The 18,570-nt window shown below is 33.3% G+C and overlaps 1 protein-coding gene across 1 annotated transcript; it reads right to left on the bottom strand.

The window, feature by feature from the left end:
• Positions 1-12,446: 12,446 nt before the first annotated feature.
• On the bottom strand, positions 12,447-18,186 carry LOC104880447 (receptor-like protein EIX1). Its single transcript, XM_059739756.1, has 2 exons — positions 16,289-18,186; positions 12,447-14,765 (listed from the first exon to the last, which is right to left on the bottom strand). The coding sequence occupies exons 1-2, from the start codon at positions 17,316-17,318 to the stop codon at positions 12,544-12,546; spliced, it is 3,252 nt and encodes a 1,083-aa protein (XP_059595739.1). The 5' UTR covers positions 17,319-18,186; the 3' UTR covers positions 12,447-12,543.
• Positions 18,187-18,570: the final 384 nt, after the last annotated feature.

Here is an 18,570-nt window from a genome sequence, read left to right as displayed (position 1 = left end):
CATACTTGTTTTTTCCCATTCCTCCTCTTTCATCAGTATTATAAACACGAAAAATCAACAGGTCATTCAAAATAAATGATAAAACTTAGATCGTTAAATAAGGATATAAATAAATGAGATTGATATACAAAGTATAATACCTAAAATATATATATGACATTTTTTTGTTAGTACCGCTTTTCGATATGTATTGATTCAATATTATAACGGCCCCCAAAAAACTTTCTTGAAATGAATTTTATAATGTAGATAAAATAATTATTAATTTTATGATTTAAATTTGTTAATTATGATTACAAGTTGTTTTATTGATGTTTGAGATTCATGAATATTATGTATAAAATTTGAAAATATGGATTGTATAAATTTATTTTGATGGGAAGTCTCCATAATTATTATGAGTCGCGTTTGACTTTCTACCATTTTGTATATCTTTAGAAAACATTATTTAAAATTATGGGAAGTGTGGACCCCGCATTTCGGCTCATGCATTTCTCACTTGATGGCGAGCTCGATTTGGATTTTGAAAAATGATTTTATTGGTTAAGAAAAAGTAACTTGGAGTCGCCACTTATTTTTGTTTTATTTTGTTTAAAAAGGGTAAACAAAATAAGAAAGAAAACCCTAAGTGTGATTCCTTATTTTGGAAAAGATGGTCTATGAAAAATCGGATCAGGCTTGAGGGTCAGGTTACTTATCGGGAAGGTACGGTAAAGGTCGTAACACCAAGTCTTTAAAGTCGGGTCTCTACTAATAAAATTGAAGCAATCATGGCGATTGATTAATCGAGCATGGATGTCGAATGAAAATCAAAACAAAATACCCGAATGAATACAAAAAGACAAAGAACATACCTGATTGATGAACTGATTTATTTCGTGGGAAACAGAGGTTAACGAATAAACACAGAACAATCATGTACATACCATAGAACATAATAAATCAAACATGGATATTGATCAAATCAATCACTAAGTCAATCACAAAATCACTTATGTGGGTCCCCCACCAAAGCCCGTTTATTTTTGTATGAACTAATTCCATGAATCCTATCACTTGGAATTACGGAATTTGATTCTTGCTTATTTTTAAAACATTTTAAAAGACCAAGATAGATTTGAAAATTACTTGCCGAATGGAAAAATGGCATCAACCTTTATTAAAATAATAAAAAAAAAGGTTTAGGACCCTAAAAAAAAAAACTAACGATGAAAAATTAAAGTGATGAAATTATTTGAAAAATAGAAGAATTTTAAGAATCATTTGTAAACTAGGGTTTAAGAAACTATTTTAAAATCAAAAGATGAAGGAATAAATAAATAAATAAATAAATAAAAAGGACCCATGGCCCAAAGATAGGTAATGACAACTTGAAGAACATGCCAGCACTGTAGGCCTCTTAAACACCTGACCCACGAAAACTCAGCCAATCAGTGTTTGCACTTTCGAGATAGGCTTATTCTGAGTGAGATTGCTCTGAGCCTCTAAGGCACCCTCTCTCATAATTTTATTTCGGTTTTGGGCCTTCAAAACATCTATGCTGCCCTTTGGGCCTGACCGAGTCCTATCAACCCCTTAATGGAATTTACTCCCGGGTCGGACTTATTCGTGGGCTGCTTCGTTCACAAATTTTAAAGCCTGATTCTCAACTAAAGTTGGATCAGTTTGGGGCCCTCAAAACGCCAGGCTTCGTCTTTGGGCTTGATCCTGAAGCCTTTGACCATGTTTAGAATTTTTCTTACCTCTGTTTGGTCCCACGTACCCTTTTTGGCCCACTAAGATTTGAAAGAGCTAGTATGTGGGGCAGGCGTCTTCAATTGGAGCCTCTTTCATTACTTCAGCAAGGTGAGCAAGGGCTTTATACTGGGCCTCCAAGAACCCAAACTGAAGGCGAGCAAGAAACACCATCATAAAGGAATAAGTGCTAACCTCCGGCTATGTTGATGAACTAGCCACAGTTGAAGGCATCATAGACTCACCGAGCACCCAGTTTTCATCAAGAGCCCATACCTTGTAACGAGTCAAAATCCATTGGGGGTTTGGTAGTAATTAGGTGTAGAAGCGTAGTCCCGAGTAAGTAAACATCTGATATTATTCCAAGCATTCCAGTTTGCTAATACTCTGGGTCAATGTAACAGAAAGTCCCGGCTGTCGATGTCATGCAATGCCGAGTCACATTGTAGGCTGCAGATGGGGGGAACAAGCCTGGCCGAGCCAACATCACTGATCTTGCTGACAAAGTTACGGTCAAGTAGAATGTTGCCAGGTTTTATGTCACGATGCACTAATGGTTCTGGCTCGGTCTGGTGGAGGAAAAGAAAACCTGTGCCTATCTCTGCCGCCATCCGGAATCTTAGATGCCATGGAAAAACTGGGGTGAGTAGACTCGGCTTCATGAACCACATGGAGTATCAAAGAGATCCCCACCAGCGACGACGACACCACCCCGCTGCTGAAAATAAACTTGCCAAGATCCCTTGCCGTCTGTGTCAGCGCGATCCGCCGCTGCATGCGGCTGCAACTATGACTTTCAGTTCGCATGGAAGATGATGGAGATGAGTTAGAGAGGGTGTCTAAGACGTGATGGATCGATTCTGTGAGTGTGGAAAATAAGAACCAGTTGGCTTGAAAAGGATAGGAGGGTGTATGCATGGGATTGGTGGTAGTGAAGTGAGCTACTGGTGATGGGTATTGAAAAGGTGGAAAGGTGACAAGGGTGGCCATGCACGATAGACTCCATGCACGTGAATGGGAGGTGAATGATGGGTTTGATGGATGCTCGGGAAGGATGCAGGATGCTGTTGATGGATCAAACAATGAGAGGTGATGAGAGAAAGAGTATGTGGGAGGAATGGAAGGTGGGATAGTAGTGAGACGAATGAAAGGATAGAGAGAGAAAATGGGTTTATGTATATGGTGAAATGGGTATGAGGATGTAATGAGAGAGACGGATAGATGAGCGATGGGTATGGTGGAGTGTGAGAGGAGTAGGTTTGATGCATGAGAACCAAGAAGCATGGAGAGTAGCAAAATCGTGCATGGCCATGCAAAGGTGGCGGGAATGAACGTGAAGAGCATTTGCAAAAGAATAGGTGGTGTGGTGTAGAGAGAGAAACGGGTTTGATAAGTGTGAAGGAAGAGATGGAGTTGAAGGAAATGGGTGTATAGTGGCATGGTATTGGGAGATAAAAGACGGTGATATGCAAGGAAGGCTAGGAATTCATGCACATGGAGGTCATGAAAACGAGTTGATGGGTTAGATGGTGGTAGGCTCGAGTGGATGGTGAGCATGAGATGCAACGAACGTGGTGATGGAAGATTTGATGGGTATTAAGTGTGGTGTAGTGAGAGAAAAGGTGGTGAGGGATATGATATTGGAAATGAACGGAAAGTGGTATGGATGGGAGGGAAGAAATGGGCACAATTATGAATTTGGTGAGTGGAGAAAAATATAGAAAGAGGAGGGTGGCCATGCATGCCGTGCATGCCAAGCGGGCATATAAAATGGGAAAGCAACAGTGAGACTAGATAGAGGTATGACTGTGGGTTAATGTTGAATGCTTCTTCATGGATGGATGCTTCTCTTGTGAGGGAATGGTACCACTAGAACTCAGTGCCCTCTCAAACCGGTGATGGATGAGCAACGTCCTTGCATGATGTTCCCTTAATGATAACAAGTCCATTACTCTCTGCAAATCATCCCTCTTCAGATCTGAAAACACTGAGAGTTCAGAGCTTAGTGATGAAGATTTGATGAACTGCGTGGATTTTCGAAGGACGGAGTGGCGGGTTGCAGTGGTTTCGGGATCGCCGGCGTCAGCTCCGACGTGGGAAAACTGCGCTTGGTCACTGCAGTGGTGGTGATGACAGAGGCTTCTGCTCCACGGCTGATTTATAGAAACTGTGCACTAGGGACCATTCACGTACAGGTGGAGCCTTGTTGTATCTTTCAAGGCTACTACTCCGGCTGCGAGACTTGCCCCAGTCACCATTCCAGCTTCGACTGCGGCTCCTGCTCTGGGCATCATTTATATTGCGACATGGAGGCAATTCTCAAAAGGTGCTCTCATTATCGGAGCAATACCACCAAAGCGGAAGGACATGACCGGCTCAACAGATCGATATTGTTCACCATTGACAAGATTTTTGGCAAGATGGGAGATGACCTTATCATGATTGGCAAAATATCCTCGTTTGTAACATGGCAAAAATACCAATCACCCCAACTGTGATGGCACAAACCTGGTATTCTTCAACATTCCCCTGTCCGTATCACACCTTGGATTTGGCTCTGTTGCCTGGGATGGATACTCATGCATCTCACTAAACCACCTAGATTTATTACTCGAACTTTATGAACAGGATTCTCTGGAGCTGATTGTAACCTTTCCAAGAAATACTAGTGACTCCAGAAAATGGTTTCCATATGGAGATTCTCATTCCCTCTCCAGCCTCTCATAAGCCAACCAGAGATTTACGAGTTTTAAAATAAATAAAACGTGTATAAAAGAGGGAAGAACATAGGGTAAAATAAATTAAATCCCAAGAAACAAATAGTAAATGCCAAGTAGCAAACATATTGAGCCTCATTTCAGATGCGAATCCATGGGCTACGAACAGGGGAATGAGATGGAAGACTAAATCAATCCATGCGAACCCGTGCACATGATAACCTCAAACGGAGCTTCAGAGAACAAGATATTAGCAGGGCAAGCATTCCCAAACAGTGGATGAAAGCTAAACAAATAGGAAAAAAAACACATGAAAAGACAATATGGTAGGAAAACATGAACTAGAAATTGACCATACCTGCACCTGGTAAAATTCTTCTCTAACAGAAACGAACAAGAAAACCCCTGAGCTCCTCTTCTTCCTTGCTTCCCTCGTTTCCTCCGACAACCCCTCTAAAAAACCCCTCCCTCTAGCCTTTTTCTCTCCTGTTCCTATCTTCTTTGGCAAGCCACTACTTGCCCTACTGTTCCTCACCTCAGCAAGCATGGCGTCTCTGACCACCAGTATGGCTGATCATCCCGCAGCGGGTCTCTCTTTTTCCAGAAAGGGGGTCCCCCCTCCTACTAAAAAACCTTCCTCTCTCCCGGGTCTTGAGGTGCCCTTTTTGTTTTAAGTTATGAAAACAAATATTAATAGAACAGTCCCAGCAAGCCATTCTCTCATGGCTTGAAAAGAGGGGTCTACAGGAAGATTTGAGCTTGAAGCCTCTTTTCATATCATAAAGAAATTTCCTTTAAATATTTTAATTGTAAAGATTTTTTACTTCAAAAAGCTATTCTCAAGTTTTTAAAAAGTTTCATTCATTAAATAATTGCAATTCTAAAAAACATTTAAAAAAATCAATGGAAATTATGGATGAACCAAGTTTTACAAAAAATAAGAATGAGAATGAAAAATGAAATGGAATTTTCTTTTTTCATTTTCATTGCCATTGTTCCAAACAAGCCCTCAAATAATCCTCCATCTTATACAATTCAATACTTAATCCATTGCTAGAACTAGAAAAAATAGATAACGCCTTAAAATACATTTTGCCAATGATTTCAAAAAGCATTTTTTACTTTTCTAATACTCGAAAGATAAAAACTTTCAAGTATTAGAAAATATGGGAGCGTTTCCGAAAATCACTACGACTCTTATATTAATCTAAACAAAAGATAACTACCACTTGAAAATGGTGTCGAAATTGGTTCCACAAATTAAATCCAAATAGATTACTAAAAAATTATTTAAAAAATTAATATTTAAATTGTCTTAATTGCATTTTTTTATTATTTTTAATGTCATTTTAAAAAAACTAAGCTAATATTTACATTGTCTTTAATTACACTTTTGATTATTTTTAATATTAGCATTCATGATTGGATTTTATGATGTTGATTTTAACAATCAAGTTTAAATATTACAAATATAATATTCTTCTTTTAAAAAGAAAAAAGAAACAAACTCTACAAGTCAATTTTTTCGTGACAAATCATTCCACTGACGATTTTCTTTCTTTTTCCCATAATTTTCTTTCTCACGTAACAAGACAAAGTTTCATTTGTTCTATTTTTGTTTTATGTGGAAATTAAGAGAAAAAAACCAACTTTATTCCCACGTGTATTTCAAACTTATCAAATCAAGCATATTCTTTACGTTACATTCACACAACAAAATAATTTAAATGCTCCTGATAAAAAAGAAACTAAACTTCCTTTTAAGAAATTTACAATTAAAAATAATATTTTTTTAATAAGAAGAATTTTGTTTCCAACGGGTAACCCAAATATAGTGATTATTCGATATTAGTATATTGATACATATTCAACACTTATATACACAATTATGAACTATATTTAACTATACATTAACATATCAACAAAGAAATATCAATTTTTCTAATAACCCAAAAAAGCTTACCATGTAATTCATTTTGAGCCAAATTTAGAACTTCTATCTTTTTCCAACTCTTCCTCAACAATTGAAAGATACTGCCCTTGAGATTCAAATTCCAAGATAGATCTAAGTATTGCAAATTGGGTAGCTCACCAAGACCAAGTGGAATTCTCCCATGTAATTGATTGTAACTTATATAAATGGATACAAGGTTGCTGACATTTAAAAGCCATTTAGGAAACTTGGAATTGAATTTGTTGACGTTGATGGCTATAACAGCAAGTGAAGTAAAATTAACAAAGCTTGGAGATGGAATTGAGCCAAAGAGGCTACAACTATCTAGATGCAACTCAATTAAAATTGGAAGCTTGTTTAACACCTCAACCCATTAACTTCCTACCAATGAAAGGTTAACATATTATGCACCAAGATACTTCAAGGAAACAAGACCAATCATCCATTCAATATTTTCAACAAAATAAATCGTTAGAATATCCAAAATTCATATAGATAGGATACTCAAAAGAAATATCAAGATATTGCAAGTTAGAAAGATTCCCTAAATTTGAAGGAATTACTCCACTGAACCCAACACTCAATAAGTTTAGATATATTAAATTCCTCAGAGACCCAAACATGGAGAAACACACCACAACATGGAGAATTGCAACTTGGACAAATGCAGGGTAATTTAGTCTCTGTTCCTCTTATTGAGCCTAAGAAGATGGCCATGCAAGCTATGGGATCATCCATAATCACCTTCTTCTTAGATGCATTCCATAACACAAGATTTCTCTTATCTAATAAGACACATAAACGGTATTCTTCCTTTAATTTGTATGACCCCATCTAATGGAGCTATTTGGCCAGAATTCTGATACACAACTTCAACCATAATATAATGCCCAACTTTTTGGCCTTGCATTTGTTATGTCATCATGAGGTTGTATTAAGGACCAAAATTGCCTACAACTTCTGCGATTCATGTAGGATTCAGGGCCCCAAATTGTATGGAGCATCATCGGGGTATTATATGTTCGTTCGCAATATTCTCTAGGAAATCAGCAATAACACCAAAAAATTTTCCAAAATCGTCAACAACAAATTGAACACCCTAAATATGGTTGCACTATTCCATCACAGTCCCGATGGCAACTACTCAAGAGTTCAGACACCTCTTCAAGCTAAACAGTGGCTATGGGTATGCTGGGATCGTCTTGGGTAATGATGAGAGGCCGGATGAGAGAGGTTAGCCAGCCATGGCCCAACCACGAGCTGCTTTTGGTTGAATTATGCTTATCGTCTGAAGAACATGTTATGGAGAGAAAGGAAAGTGAGGATCATGGAGGGAGTATGATAGGTTTGAAATTGAAGGTAGGGGGTGTGAGGAATGATTGTTGAATATGGTGATGGGGGACAAACTGATGGTTCAGGTTACTAGAGTTAGGGAACTGGCTTAGGCTCACATGCACAATGAACTGACTTTTTATCTTATGTACAGACCACTGGATAAGTAATTCACCAAGAATTTCGCAATTCCACTTTCAATATATTCAAAAGTTGAATTGGATCCTTTTTGGTGAAAAGCAGTAACAATTCTAACAGTCAATAGATCTTCATACTTTTTTTATTCCAGTATTGAACCCAAATCTGGGATTGCCACTGGAGAGCTCTTTCTCACTGACCATCCTGTTTTGATTTCAACAGACCCATCCGGTGATTGAGCCTCCTTCTCAACCAACCATGCATGTGTACAAGTTGTTAACAATCCTACAAAAACAACACCATTTGGCTTTACTGGCTTTACTAGCTTCATCGACATGTCTATACATTAGGAAATCCCAGGGCATCTACAATACTGATTTCCCCACTTTGGCTCACAACTAGCTATATGTCATCATCAAGAGCATTGTTCTCCAGAAGTGCCAATTTATGATTTTCAGACTAATTTAATGCATGATTCTAAATAGTATGACCTAACTCATTATCATGATCATCAACATCATTACGAATTTCCTCTTATAGGACACAAAGACACAGGACTGACCCACTTCATTTCCAACACCTAAAGGCGTAATAATCAATTAATGCTCACTTCCTCCTTATGGTGCAATCTGAAATAGTGAGCCCAAAGCCTAAGGAACCCAAGCCATATATTTAGCATTCTCTGGTAACCCATGTTCAACCGGTGCCAATTCACTTTTCCCATGAAACAACAATCACATTAGAGTCACCGAGCCTACTCTCTTCTTCCAAATTTGGGTCTCGAGCTTCAACTGCATTCAAAAGCCCTTCTCTAGCATAGTCAACTGGTGATGTACATACTGATATGCACCTGAAAACACACATAGGAATAGAAAAAGACAACCAAGAAAACAAAGTACGAAGGATGAAACCAGAATGAACTAGTGAAAGTCACGTTTCATGTTTTGATCCACAGGCTTAGATGTAGGTGAGTGAACCAGAATGCATCCCATGGAAATGAAAACAAAAGCAAGACTTCCACGTGATGTACAGTGAAGCTAAAACAGAGTTGTGTTGCTCTCAAATCACCCCAAAGAAAATGAAGGAGATAGCAACAATAAACCCATAAACCAAACAGGAATCATAAAACTAAACACCTAGTCAAGCAATCCACAGAAAATATCGTGAAAAAAGAAAGAGACTACATAACAATGAAGAAAAACAAAGGATCCATGGCAGTCATACCTGAGGATGTTCTTCATAAGCAATGTTGGCCCCTTTCAGCAAGCTTTCTCTTCCTCCAACTCGAGCAAGACCAGTCGGTTCCCTTCTTATCCCTCCCTGGCTCTTCTCTGTAAAACTCTTTCTCTATTGGTTATCTCACAACTTTCATTCCTTCCCCAAGACTCCTCTCAAAAATCTCGCTAAAACCAGCTCATCCCTCAACCTTGAATATCCTCCTCTAGTAAAAATTTCTTTGTAGTCTTCCCCAGCTCCACTCTACTCTGCCCCTTTTCTCATTTTCTCTATGTACTTTCTCACAGTCCCCGTTTCTCTTCTGGTTTTCTTTTCCTTCTCTTATCGTCCAAGCCTCTCTGCACCTCTACCCTCCCTGACAACTCTTTGCTCCCTCTTTCGCTTGCTCCCTGTATTTTTCTTGCCCTTGCTTAAGACACCCCCAAAAGGAGAGCATATCCCCTTTGATACGTGTCAAATAACTCTCCTCAACACCCAAAACAATAAGGTATGCATGGAATTAGAAAACAATGGAAAACATAAGGTATGCATTTTATAATTTTTTAACCCAAAAATACTAATTTATATGTTTTTATTATGCATTAATTCATTATATTATTTATTGAAATAATTATTATCCATTTATTTTATATTTATTTTTTATAATTTAATATTTTTTTAACTAGATAAATATTTAAGTGAATTTTTAAAATTTATAACTATAATTTTTCAAATATTAGTATTCATTTTTAACAAAAAAGAATTTAAATGTTTATCTAAAAATTAATAATTCAAGAAACTTTGATAAAAGATAAAAAAATAAATGTATTTAACAAAAAATAGAGTATAATTTTGTATAAAAAAATGTATTAAAAATTAATTTTAATTTTGTGCTCTCACAGAATCCCAAAATTTTTTTAATACACAAGAAACTCTTATTTATATAAAATTATTTTAATTGTTTTTTTTTTTTTTAAATTACACATGGTAAACTAAAAGAATATTTAGTAAATTAAAAATGGTATTAAATTATTAAACAAAATTTTAAGTCCTAATTAATTTTAAAAATAGTTTTTTTAAAAATAGATTAGTTTTTTTTTCTTATACAAATATCTAATAACTTAATTTACTTAGATTTAATAATTGACAATGATTAACCATTTAAAATTAAATCATAATAATCCATTTTTTCTTATTGGGTTGGGTATCATGTGGGTGGGCTTCGGTTGGGTGTGAGTGAGGGGAGGAAGATGGGAGGGTTGGCTTATGACATGTGCCACGAGAATAAATCAATTTATAAATTTTACTAAAATATTATCATCTTTAAAAAAAAATATACATAATTTATATTTTTTTGTTATGTATGTGGTTTATTGAAATATTTATTTTCTATTTATTTCTTATAATTTAATATTCTTTTTTAAAGTACATAAATATTTGTGTGAAGTTGTAAAATATTATAATTCATAGCTAAAATATTAGAAAAATAAAATAAAATAAAATAAAATTTCAAAGGCCCCAAAGTTGCCAGAAAATGGTCCCCTTAGGGAGGCAAAAAAGGCTTCATAAAAATTATATATGTTAAAAAAGGGCGGCCCAAAATTGACCCAGAAATTAGGCCCAGAGATGGGACCCATAAAGAGCCCAAAAGGCTAGCTGGTGGGTAATACAAAATTAAAAAAATAAATAAAAAGGGCCAAACTGGCCCAGCCCAGGAAAAGAGTTGAATTATTTTTACTTTATTTGTAATAATAAAATTATTATTTTTAATTTATTTTTATATTTTATTAAAAACTATTTATTTTTAATTCAGTTATAAAAATAAAATTATTTTTTTTAATTTGTAATAAGAAACAAATTAAATTTAATTTATATTATACAAATTAAATTTACAAAATCAAAATAAAAAATTAATTATAAAAACAACTTATATAAATCAGTTTTTTGTTTTTTATTATTTGAAAAGTGTTTAAAAATAATTTACATAAATTTATTTATTTGTTGGAATAATTTTTTATTCCATTCTCATTCCAAACATGATAATGAATGAGATGTCCATTTTCACTCCTTATTTTGCATATCAAATATGATAATGATGAATATATTTCAATAAATTTATAAATTTTATTTTATTAATATTTTAATAAATCTATAAATTTTAAAGCTTAAAAAATAAATAAAATTTTATTGATTTATTAAAATATTAATATCTATTTTTATTATTTTTATTAAAAGATTACCATTTTCTTAACAAAAAAAATACATAATTTATATTTTTATTATATATGAAAAGTTATCATTATGTTATTTAGAGAAACAATTATTATCCATTTATTTTGTATTTATTTCTTATAATGTAGTATTTGTTTTAAAGTAAATAAAAATTTATGTAAAACATTATAATTTATAGTTAAAAAATTTGTCGACAAGTTCAATGAATGGTGGTGGATAGTACCATGCTTCATCACTTAGTGTCACAGCACCGCTGTCATTTCCTGATGGAAATGGCCATGAGCAAGGAAATGGTATCTTGTATAAACCATAAAAAACACATTATTTCTTCTTGCTTTTCACCCTTCAAGAATCTATCATCTATTTAATTTGTTTGAAAAAAAAAAGTAAATTTTTCTTTCAAGAATTATAAATTTTAGCCATTTTTCTTAATAATTAATCAAGTTTTTGAACTTGGGAAAAAAATTTAAAAAATGGAAAAAAGAAAAAATATTATAATATTATAATATTACGTTCATATTCTATTTAAATATTATAAGAGTGGAAACATAAATGAAAATGACATATTTAAGAGAATTCAAAAATTTTAAATTAGAACCAATTATTTTTAATTTTAGGGGCTATTATAAATTCTACTAGCAAAGAGAAAAGATTTGTGTGAATGTCTTTCAGTACATCATACCTAATATTGCTACTGTGCAGAATTCACAGTGGTGGGCATGACCAGGCTGAATTGTTTATATATTCATGTTTCAGTAATTAAATAAAGGCCATTGTGTGAATTTTACCTATTCTTGGTTAATTAATTTGTTTTTATTTATATATTTGTGTTGTGTTGGTGGCACAGGGGTATCTGGAAATCATCTACGATCTATATTGCTTTAGAACTTGAATAGGGTATAATAGATGTATTTGCTTTCAGTGAAACTTCAGAAACAACTGTTTTTTCACTTCTCTTTGGTTATGTTCATACAGAATTTCACAATATCATAATTTCACAATATGATAAGCAAGACTTCTGAATGTAGAATGAATAAGAGGTGTCAAGTTCTTTTCTAAGCCTTCTGCCAATGCCAAAACGCTGCAGATTATAAACAAAGGATATGTTCTGAAGTTAAAATAAATTAAAAGCTAAGTCTTTTCTTCTATTGCAACTGTGATGAAATTCACTTCCAAAGCTTATTATGATACATAAAGCATAGAAAGATCTACAAACAAAATTTATCGCCTTCTAGGATGATTTTTGGCATAGATTGCTCTTCCTCTCAACAACCATCTGACAATCTCATCCACAAAATCAAAATAGGCCTCACACCAAGATTTCCTTGTTGCCAAAACATAATATGGAACTAGGACTCCCATAGTAAATCCCAAGCTAATGCTGAAGTAAAACCATTGATCAATAAAGCCACCATCATTTTTGTCACTAACAACACTTTGCCATTTATTTGGATCTTCATCTTGGCATTTTGTGGCTAGTGGAGGTCCACGTAGATCAGGGTTTCCCACAAAGGCCAGCTCGGGGAAGGTTGCCATTTGCCCTATAAAGGGGATCTCACCATAGAAATTGTTATTTGATAGATTCAAATAACTCAAGAATGATAATGAGGCCATGCTTGAAGGAATGGTGCCGGAAAGCTTATTGCTTGACAAATCAAGAGATGACAATTGTCGCAACATTGAAATGTTTTCAGGAATTTGGCCAGTGATGTGATTCCTCGACAAGTTCAAAACCACCAAACCAAACAATTTTGTTATTTCTTGGGGAAACTCTCCACTTAAATTATTGTCCGATAGGTCAATGCCTACAACAAGAGAAAGAGTCCTGGTATATTCAAGACTTTGGCCTTTGGCAATCACAACCAATCGTTCTTCATACCAGGAGTTGGCATTCTCATTTAACCAATATATATTCATTTGCTCTTGAGCCATGGCTTTAAGCTCAACCAAAGTGATTGGAATTTCACCCATCAGATTGTTTTGTGCAAGGTCTAAGACATGCAGGGAGCTTAAATTTGAAAGTCGGGAGGGAAGTCTTCCACAAAACACATTCGACCTCAAGTTGAGTATTACCAGATTTACGAAAGCAGCTCCAATCCATGCAGGAACCTCACCCAACAATTTGTTGTAACTAAGATCAAGAACTTCCAAGCCTGTTAAATTTTGGAAAGATGAGGGGAGCTCTCCTGAAAGCTCGTTGTGGTTCAAGTGCAGTGATTGGAGTGATTGTAACTGGCCCAACGACTTTGGTATTATCCCAAACAGATTGTTGTTTCCAAGGTCTAACACAAAAAGGTTAGAGCAATTATTTATGGTAGAAGGAATGCTTCCAATCAAATTATTCCTTGAAAAATCAATGACTTCAAGATAGGTGATGCGTCCTATGGAATCTGGGATGGTCCCTGTTATTTGATTACCCGAGAGAGAAAGGAAATACAAGCCAGGTAGGGATTCACCTATGTTTGATGGGATGGCCCCTGTTATTTGATTACCCGAGAGAGAAAGGAAAATCAAGTTGGGTAGGGATTCGCCTATGTTTGATGGGATGGCCCCTGTTATTTGATTATCGGAAAGAAGAAGGTATCTCAAGTCTAACATGGATTCACCTCTGCTCAGTGGGATAGGGACAGAAAATTTATTATGGGAGAGATCTAGAAAATAGACCCCTTTGATTGAAAAAGGAATAGGTCCTTCAAAGAGGTTGGAACTGAAATCAATCTCTGATTCACCATAATGAAATTTTAATGAATTTGGTAGCTGACCTTGTAATTGATTGTGAGAAAGATTCAACCGTTGCAGATTCAAAGAAATATTCCAAAACCAGTCTGGAATGGGACTTGAAATGCTGTCATTTGAGAAATCAAGATCCTCGAGGTTCTTTTGAGACTGAAGCCAAGCCGGAAATGAAGGACCCAAGTGCCATGAATCCAAAAAAAGATATTTCACCTGGAAAGGGGGAACCCAATTGGGACTAACATTCAAATGGAAACAATTGGATCCCATCCGTAGATACTCCAACTTACTCAACTTCAAAAAATGTTGTTCAGAGAGACTTCCACTCATATGATTGGAACCAACACCCAAGCCTTGCAGTTGAGAAAGTTGTCCAACACTATCTGGGAGACTTCCATTCAACTCATTCCATGAAAGATACATATACTCCAGGTGTTGCAATGTCCATAAAAAAAAAGGGATGGGACCTTCAAATTTGTTACCGGATAAAGCAAGTACCCTAAGATTTTTAAGCTCACCCAACCAATTCGGCAATGTTCCCATCAATTGATTCCTGTGCAAGTATAATTCCGTCAAATTAGGCAAAGGACTTTTAGATCTGCAGGTTTCAAGTCCTTTGATAATCTCAGGTAAACTTCCATTCAAGAGATTAAAACCCAAATCCAGATATTTTAAGTTGCAAAAGTTTCCAATGGAGCTTGGAATTGAACCTGCAATGACCAAGAATAAAAATATGCATTAATTAAAATTATGTAACAGACAAATAATAAAAATAGTAAATAACAAAACAAATTAATTCATGAACAATTAGTTTAAAGAAAAAGTAAGAAAAAATATTAGATTTTTTTTGGGTACTTTTTTTTATCTTTTCTGATAACCATGAAATAAAGTAATGGATTTCACTGTTATAAGACTAGTAGGATTAATCATTGACATTAATTGTTTCTTTAAGGTTGTGTTTGGATAAGCTTCATATGTTTTATTTCTAAACATAGAAATTCATAGAAACTCTAATATAAATAATAAACTCTACCATAAAAAAAAATAATAATAATGATCTTCAAAAATTGTTTTAGAAAACATACATATTAGAAATTTTTTACTACCTTAAATTTTTTTAAATTTCAATAACAATATTTAAGAACATGAAATGCCATATCATATTCACTTAATGTTCAATTTTATGGTTTCAATTACTAGTCTCAACCATGAAATGTCTTATCTCAGTATATAAATTACAATAATTTGATATAATAGATGAATTAGTGAGAGAAAATAGAAACTGAAAATATGTAGGAGATGATTGAAGGGCATTTGATGATAAAGATTCTTAACAAACATAAATTGTCAAAATAGGAATTTAATTCTTTTTGGAGATACAAAGAAAGTAAATTTTTAAATTTTAATACAATGTGATTTTTTTAATTTATTAGTTACAAGCTTTTCAAATATAAGTGAATAGTAAATTATAATTACTTAAATTTTATAGGAACAGGAAGTACTTTAAATAAACATAACAATTTAGAATAAAATTTTAATAGAATAATTTAAAAAAAGGTATACCATGAGAGTAAAAAATGGAAAACATTTAATAACTAAATTTAGTAAAATATTAAAACATAAGTGACAAAGCACATCATATATCAATTCAACCATCATATAAATATTCAATTTAGTACATGCTCAAATTATTATCCTCAGGAGCAAAACAAATTGAAAAAATGAGAGTTATGTCAAAATGAAATGAAAACATTCAAAAAATAATTAATATAACAAATGTATAATTATTGGAAATAATAAATAATAAATCATTCATCAACTAATTTAAAGTAAAAAAGGAAGTTAAGTATTAAAAAAAATGATATTCCTATAAGATACAATTTTTTTTAATAGTTATGTAGACAAACACTTTTTATAATTACTTACCTTTACAAAAAAAAAAAATTGTTAAATAACATAGATACTTCATAAGCATAAATTGTTAAACTACGTACTTTTTCTTTGATAAAAAAAAGAAACTAAATTTCCTTTTAAGAAATTTAAATTTTAAAATAATATTTTTTTAATAAGAAGAATTTTGTTTCCAACGAGTGAACCAAATATAGTGATTATTTGATATTTGTACATTGATACATATTCAACACTTATATACACAATTGTGAACTATATTTAACTATAAATTAACATATCAACAAAGAAATATCAATTTTTCTAATAACACAAAAAAGCTTACCATGTAATTCATTACGAGCCAAATTTAGAACTTCTATCTTTTTCCAACTCTTCCTCAATAGTTGAGAGATACTGCGCCTGAGATTGAAATTCCAAGATAGATCTAAGTATTGCAAATTGGGTAGCTCACCAAGACCAAGTGGAATTCTCCCATGCAATTGATTGTGACTTATATCAATGGATACAAGGTTGCTAACATTTAAAAGCCAGTTAGGAAACTTGGAATTGAAGTGGTTCGAGTTGATAGCTATAACAGCAAGTGAAGTAAGATTAACAAAGCTTGGAGATGGAAATGAGCCAGAAAGGCTACAACCACCTAGATGCAACTCGGTTAAACTTGGAAGCTTGTTTGCCACCTCAACCCACTGACTTCCTACCAATGAAAGGTTAACATAATTCATACTAAGATACTTCAAGGAAACAAGGTCAGTCATCCATTCAATATTTTCAACAAATAAATTATTAAAATATTCAGAATCAATATCGTAAAGATACATAGAATCAATATCGTCAAGATACTCAGAAGAAAGATCGAGATATTGCAAGCTAGAAAGATTCCTTAAATTTGAAGGAATTGATCCACTAAACCCAGCACTCGATAAGTTTAGATATATTAAATTCTCCAGAGACCCAAAGAATTGAGGAACTGGCATGGCTTTGAATGAGTTGAAACTCAAATCTAGATATTTCAAAGACTTGAGTTTTATCAATGAAGGACTAATTTCTCCACTCAAGTTCATAGAGCTCCAGTTCTCATATACATTCTCACGAGGATAAGGGTTATGAAGATCAATTGAAATGACAAATCCTGTGCCATTTTCGCAACTAATTCCTTGCCAATAGCAATAAGTGCTTCCTTTCCATGATGAAAGCCGATTGTTGGGATCTTTGAGACCACTTTTGAAGTCGATAAGAGCCTTTTGTTCAGATTCAACATTATTGTCGATACGGGTATGACCATTACATGCAAGTTCTGTTGTTATGAAATAGAGAATAGCTAAAATGAAACCAATAATCGAAATTTTCTCCATGTAAATATTCAATTCTCTAGTAAGGAACACCTGTAAAAATTGAATTCCAATATGTAGTCAGCATTTTATTGAATTGAATTAAAATTTTATTTCCAACATAAAAATGAAAACACTGGCAAAATCTAAAAGACAATTGCACAACATAAAGAACTTATTTTAAACAACACATTTAACAAACGTCACCAGTCTAAAAAAATCTACTAATAACATATGTAAATATATATTAAGAAAAACAATTATAATCATCTCAAAGATCAACCTTACTTTGATTGGCGAAAACCTAAATCACTTAGAGTTAGAAGGATTAGATAGAAAAGCATATTAAAAATAATTTACCAATATTAGTTCCTTACCTGAAACTTCTTTCTTGTTTCCCTTGCATTTTCAATTCAACAAAATATATAGAAAGTGGTTTAAAGCAATGACAATGATAGCCTCACTTCTTTTTGTTTTTAGTATTATTTGAGTAGTATCATATTAAATTCTAATTGAGTGGAAAATGACTTGAATCTTTGCCTCACCACAAAAACCAAGTGCCTTGATTGAAGACCTTGACTTGGACAAAAAGGAAAAACTAAAAAAATAAAAAATAAAAAGGTGTGGATAGAAAGACCATGACTTGGCACTAAGTCAAGGTCAATAAGATTAAGATAAACATGAAAATTCATTTATGAATTAAAAAATTATACTAATTCTAAACGCTAAAAAATCTTAATCGGAGGAAACAAAAAATGTAAATCAAGGTATTAGGAATAAGTTAAGAGCTGAGATCATTTAGCATACAAAAATAGTATTAAATCCATAAGGTTGTTTGGTGGTGTAATTTAGAAATTTATAGCATTATTTGGCCTTTTTGTTTGAAAACAATTTTTAAAACCAAAGTTAAATAGAGAACAATTTCCAAAAAAAAAAATAAAAATTTTGTTCACTTGTTTTTAAAAACAAAAGAAAAACATAAAGAAATAAAAATAATTTAAAAAATCATAAAAACAAATAAAGTAAACACTATCTCTTTCTTTTTTCATTTTCTCTTCACCAACCATACCAAAAATCATCAAATATGATCTTTTTCTTAATAACACATTTTTTTTTATTTTCTTTAACTTATGTAAAAAAATTTATCAAGCAAATAGATTCCAAATCAAGTAATATTAATAAATAGGATTTATTCGTTTTCAAAAATAATTTGAAACTCAAAATCTATCCAATTAATACTAAACAATCATCAAACACAAAGCTAATCCAATTGATA

This window comes from Vitis vinifera, chromosome 9 (assembly GCF_030704535.1).
Source record: "Vitis vinifera cultivar Pinot Noir 40024 chromosome 9, ASM3070453v1".
Taxonomy (NCBI): domain Eukaryota; kingdom Viridiplantae; phylum Streptophyta; class Magnoliopsida; order Vitales; family Vitaceae; genus Vitis; species Vitis vinifera.
This window is presented reverse-complemented; position numbering and strand designations above follow the sequence as displayed.

Excerpts from the sequence above, each read along its gene's own strand:
- LOC104880447 (XM_059739756.1), bottom strand. The coding sequence starts at position 17,318 with ATGGAGAAAATTTCGATTATTGGTTTCATTTTAGCTATTCTCTATTTC. Across the intron at positions 14,766-16,288 it reads GGCTCGTAATGAATTACATG|GTTCAATTCCAAGCTCCATT; the intron begins GTAAGCTTTTTT and ends TGGTCATTGCAG.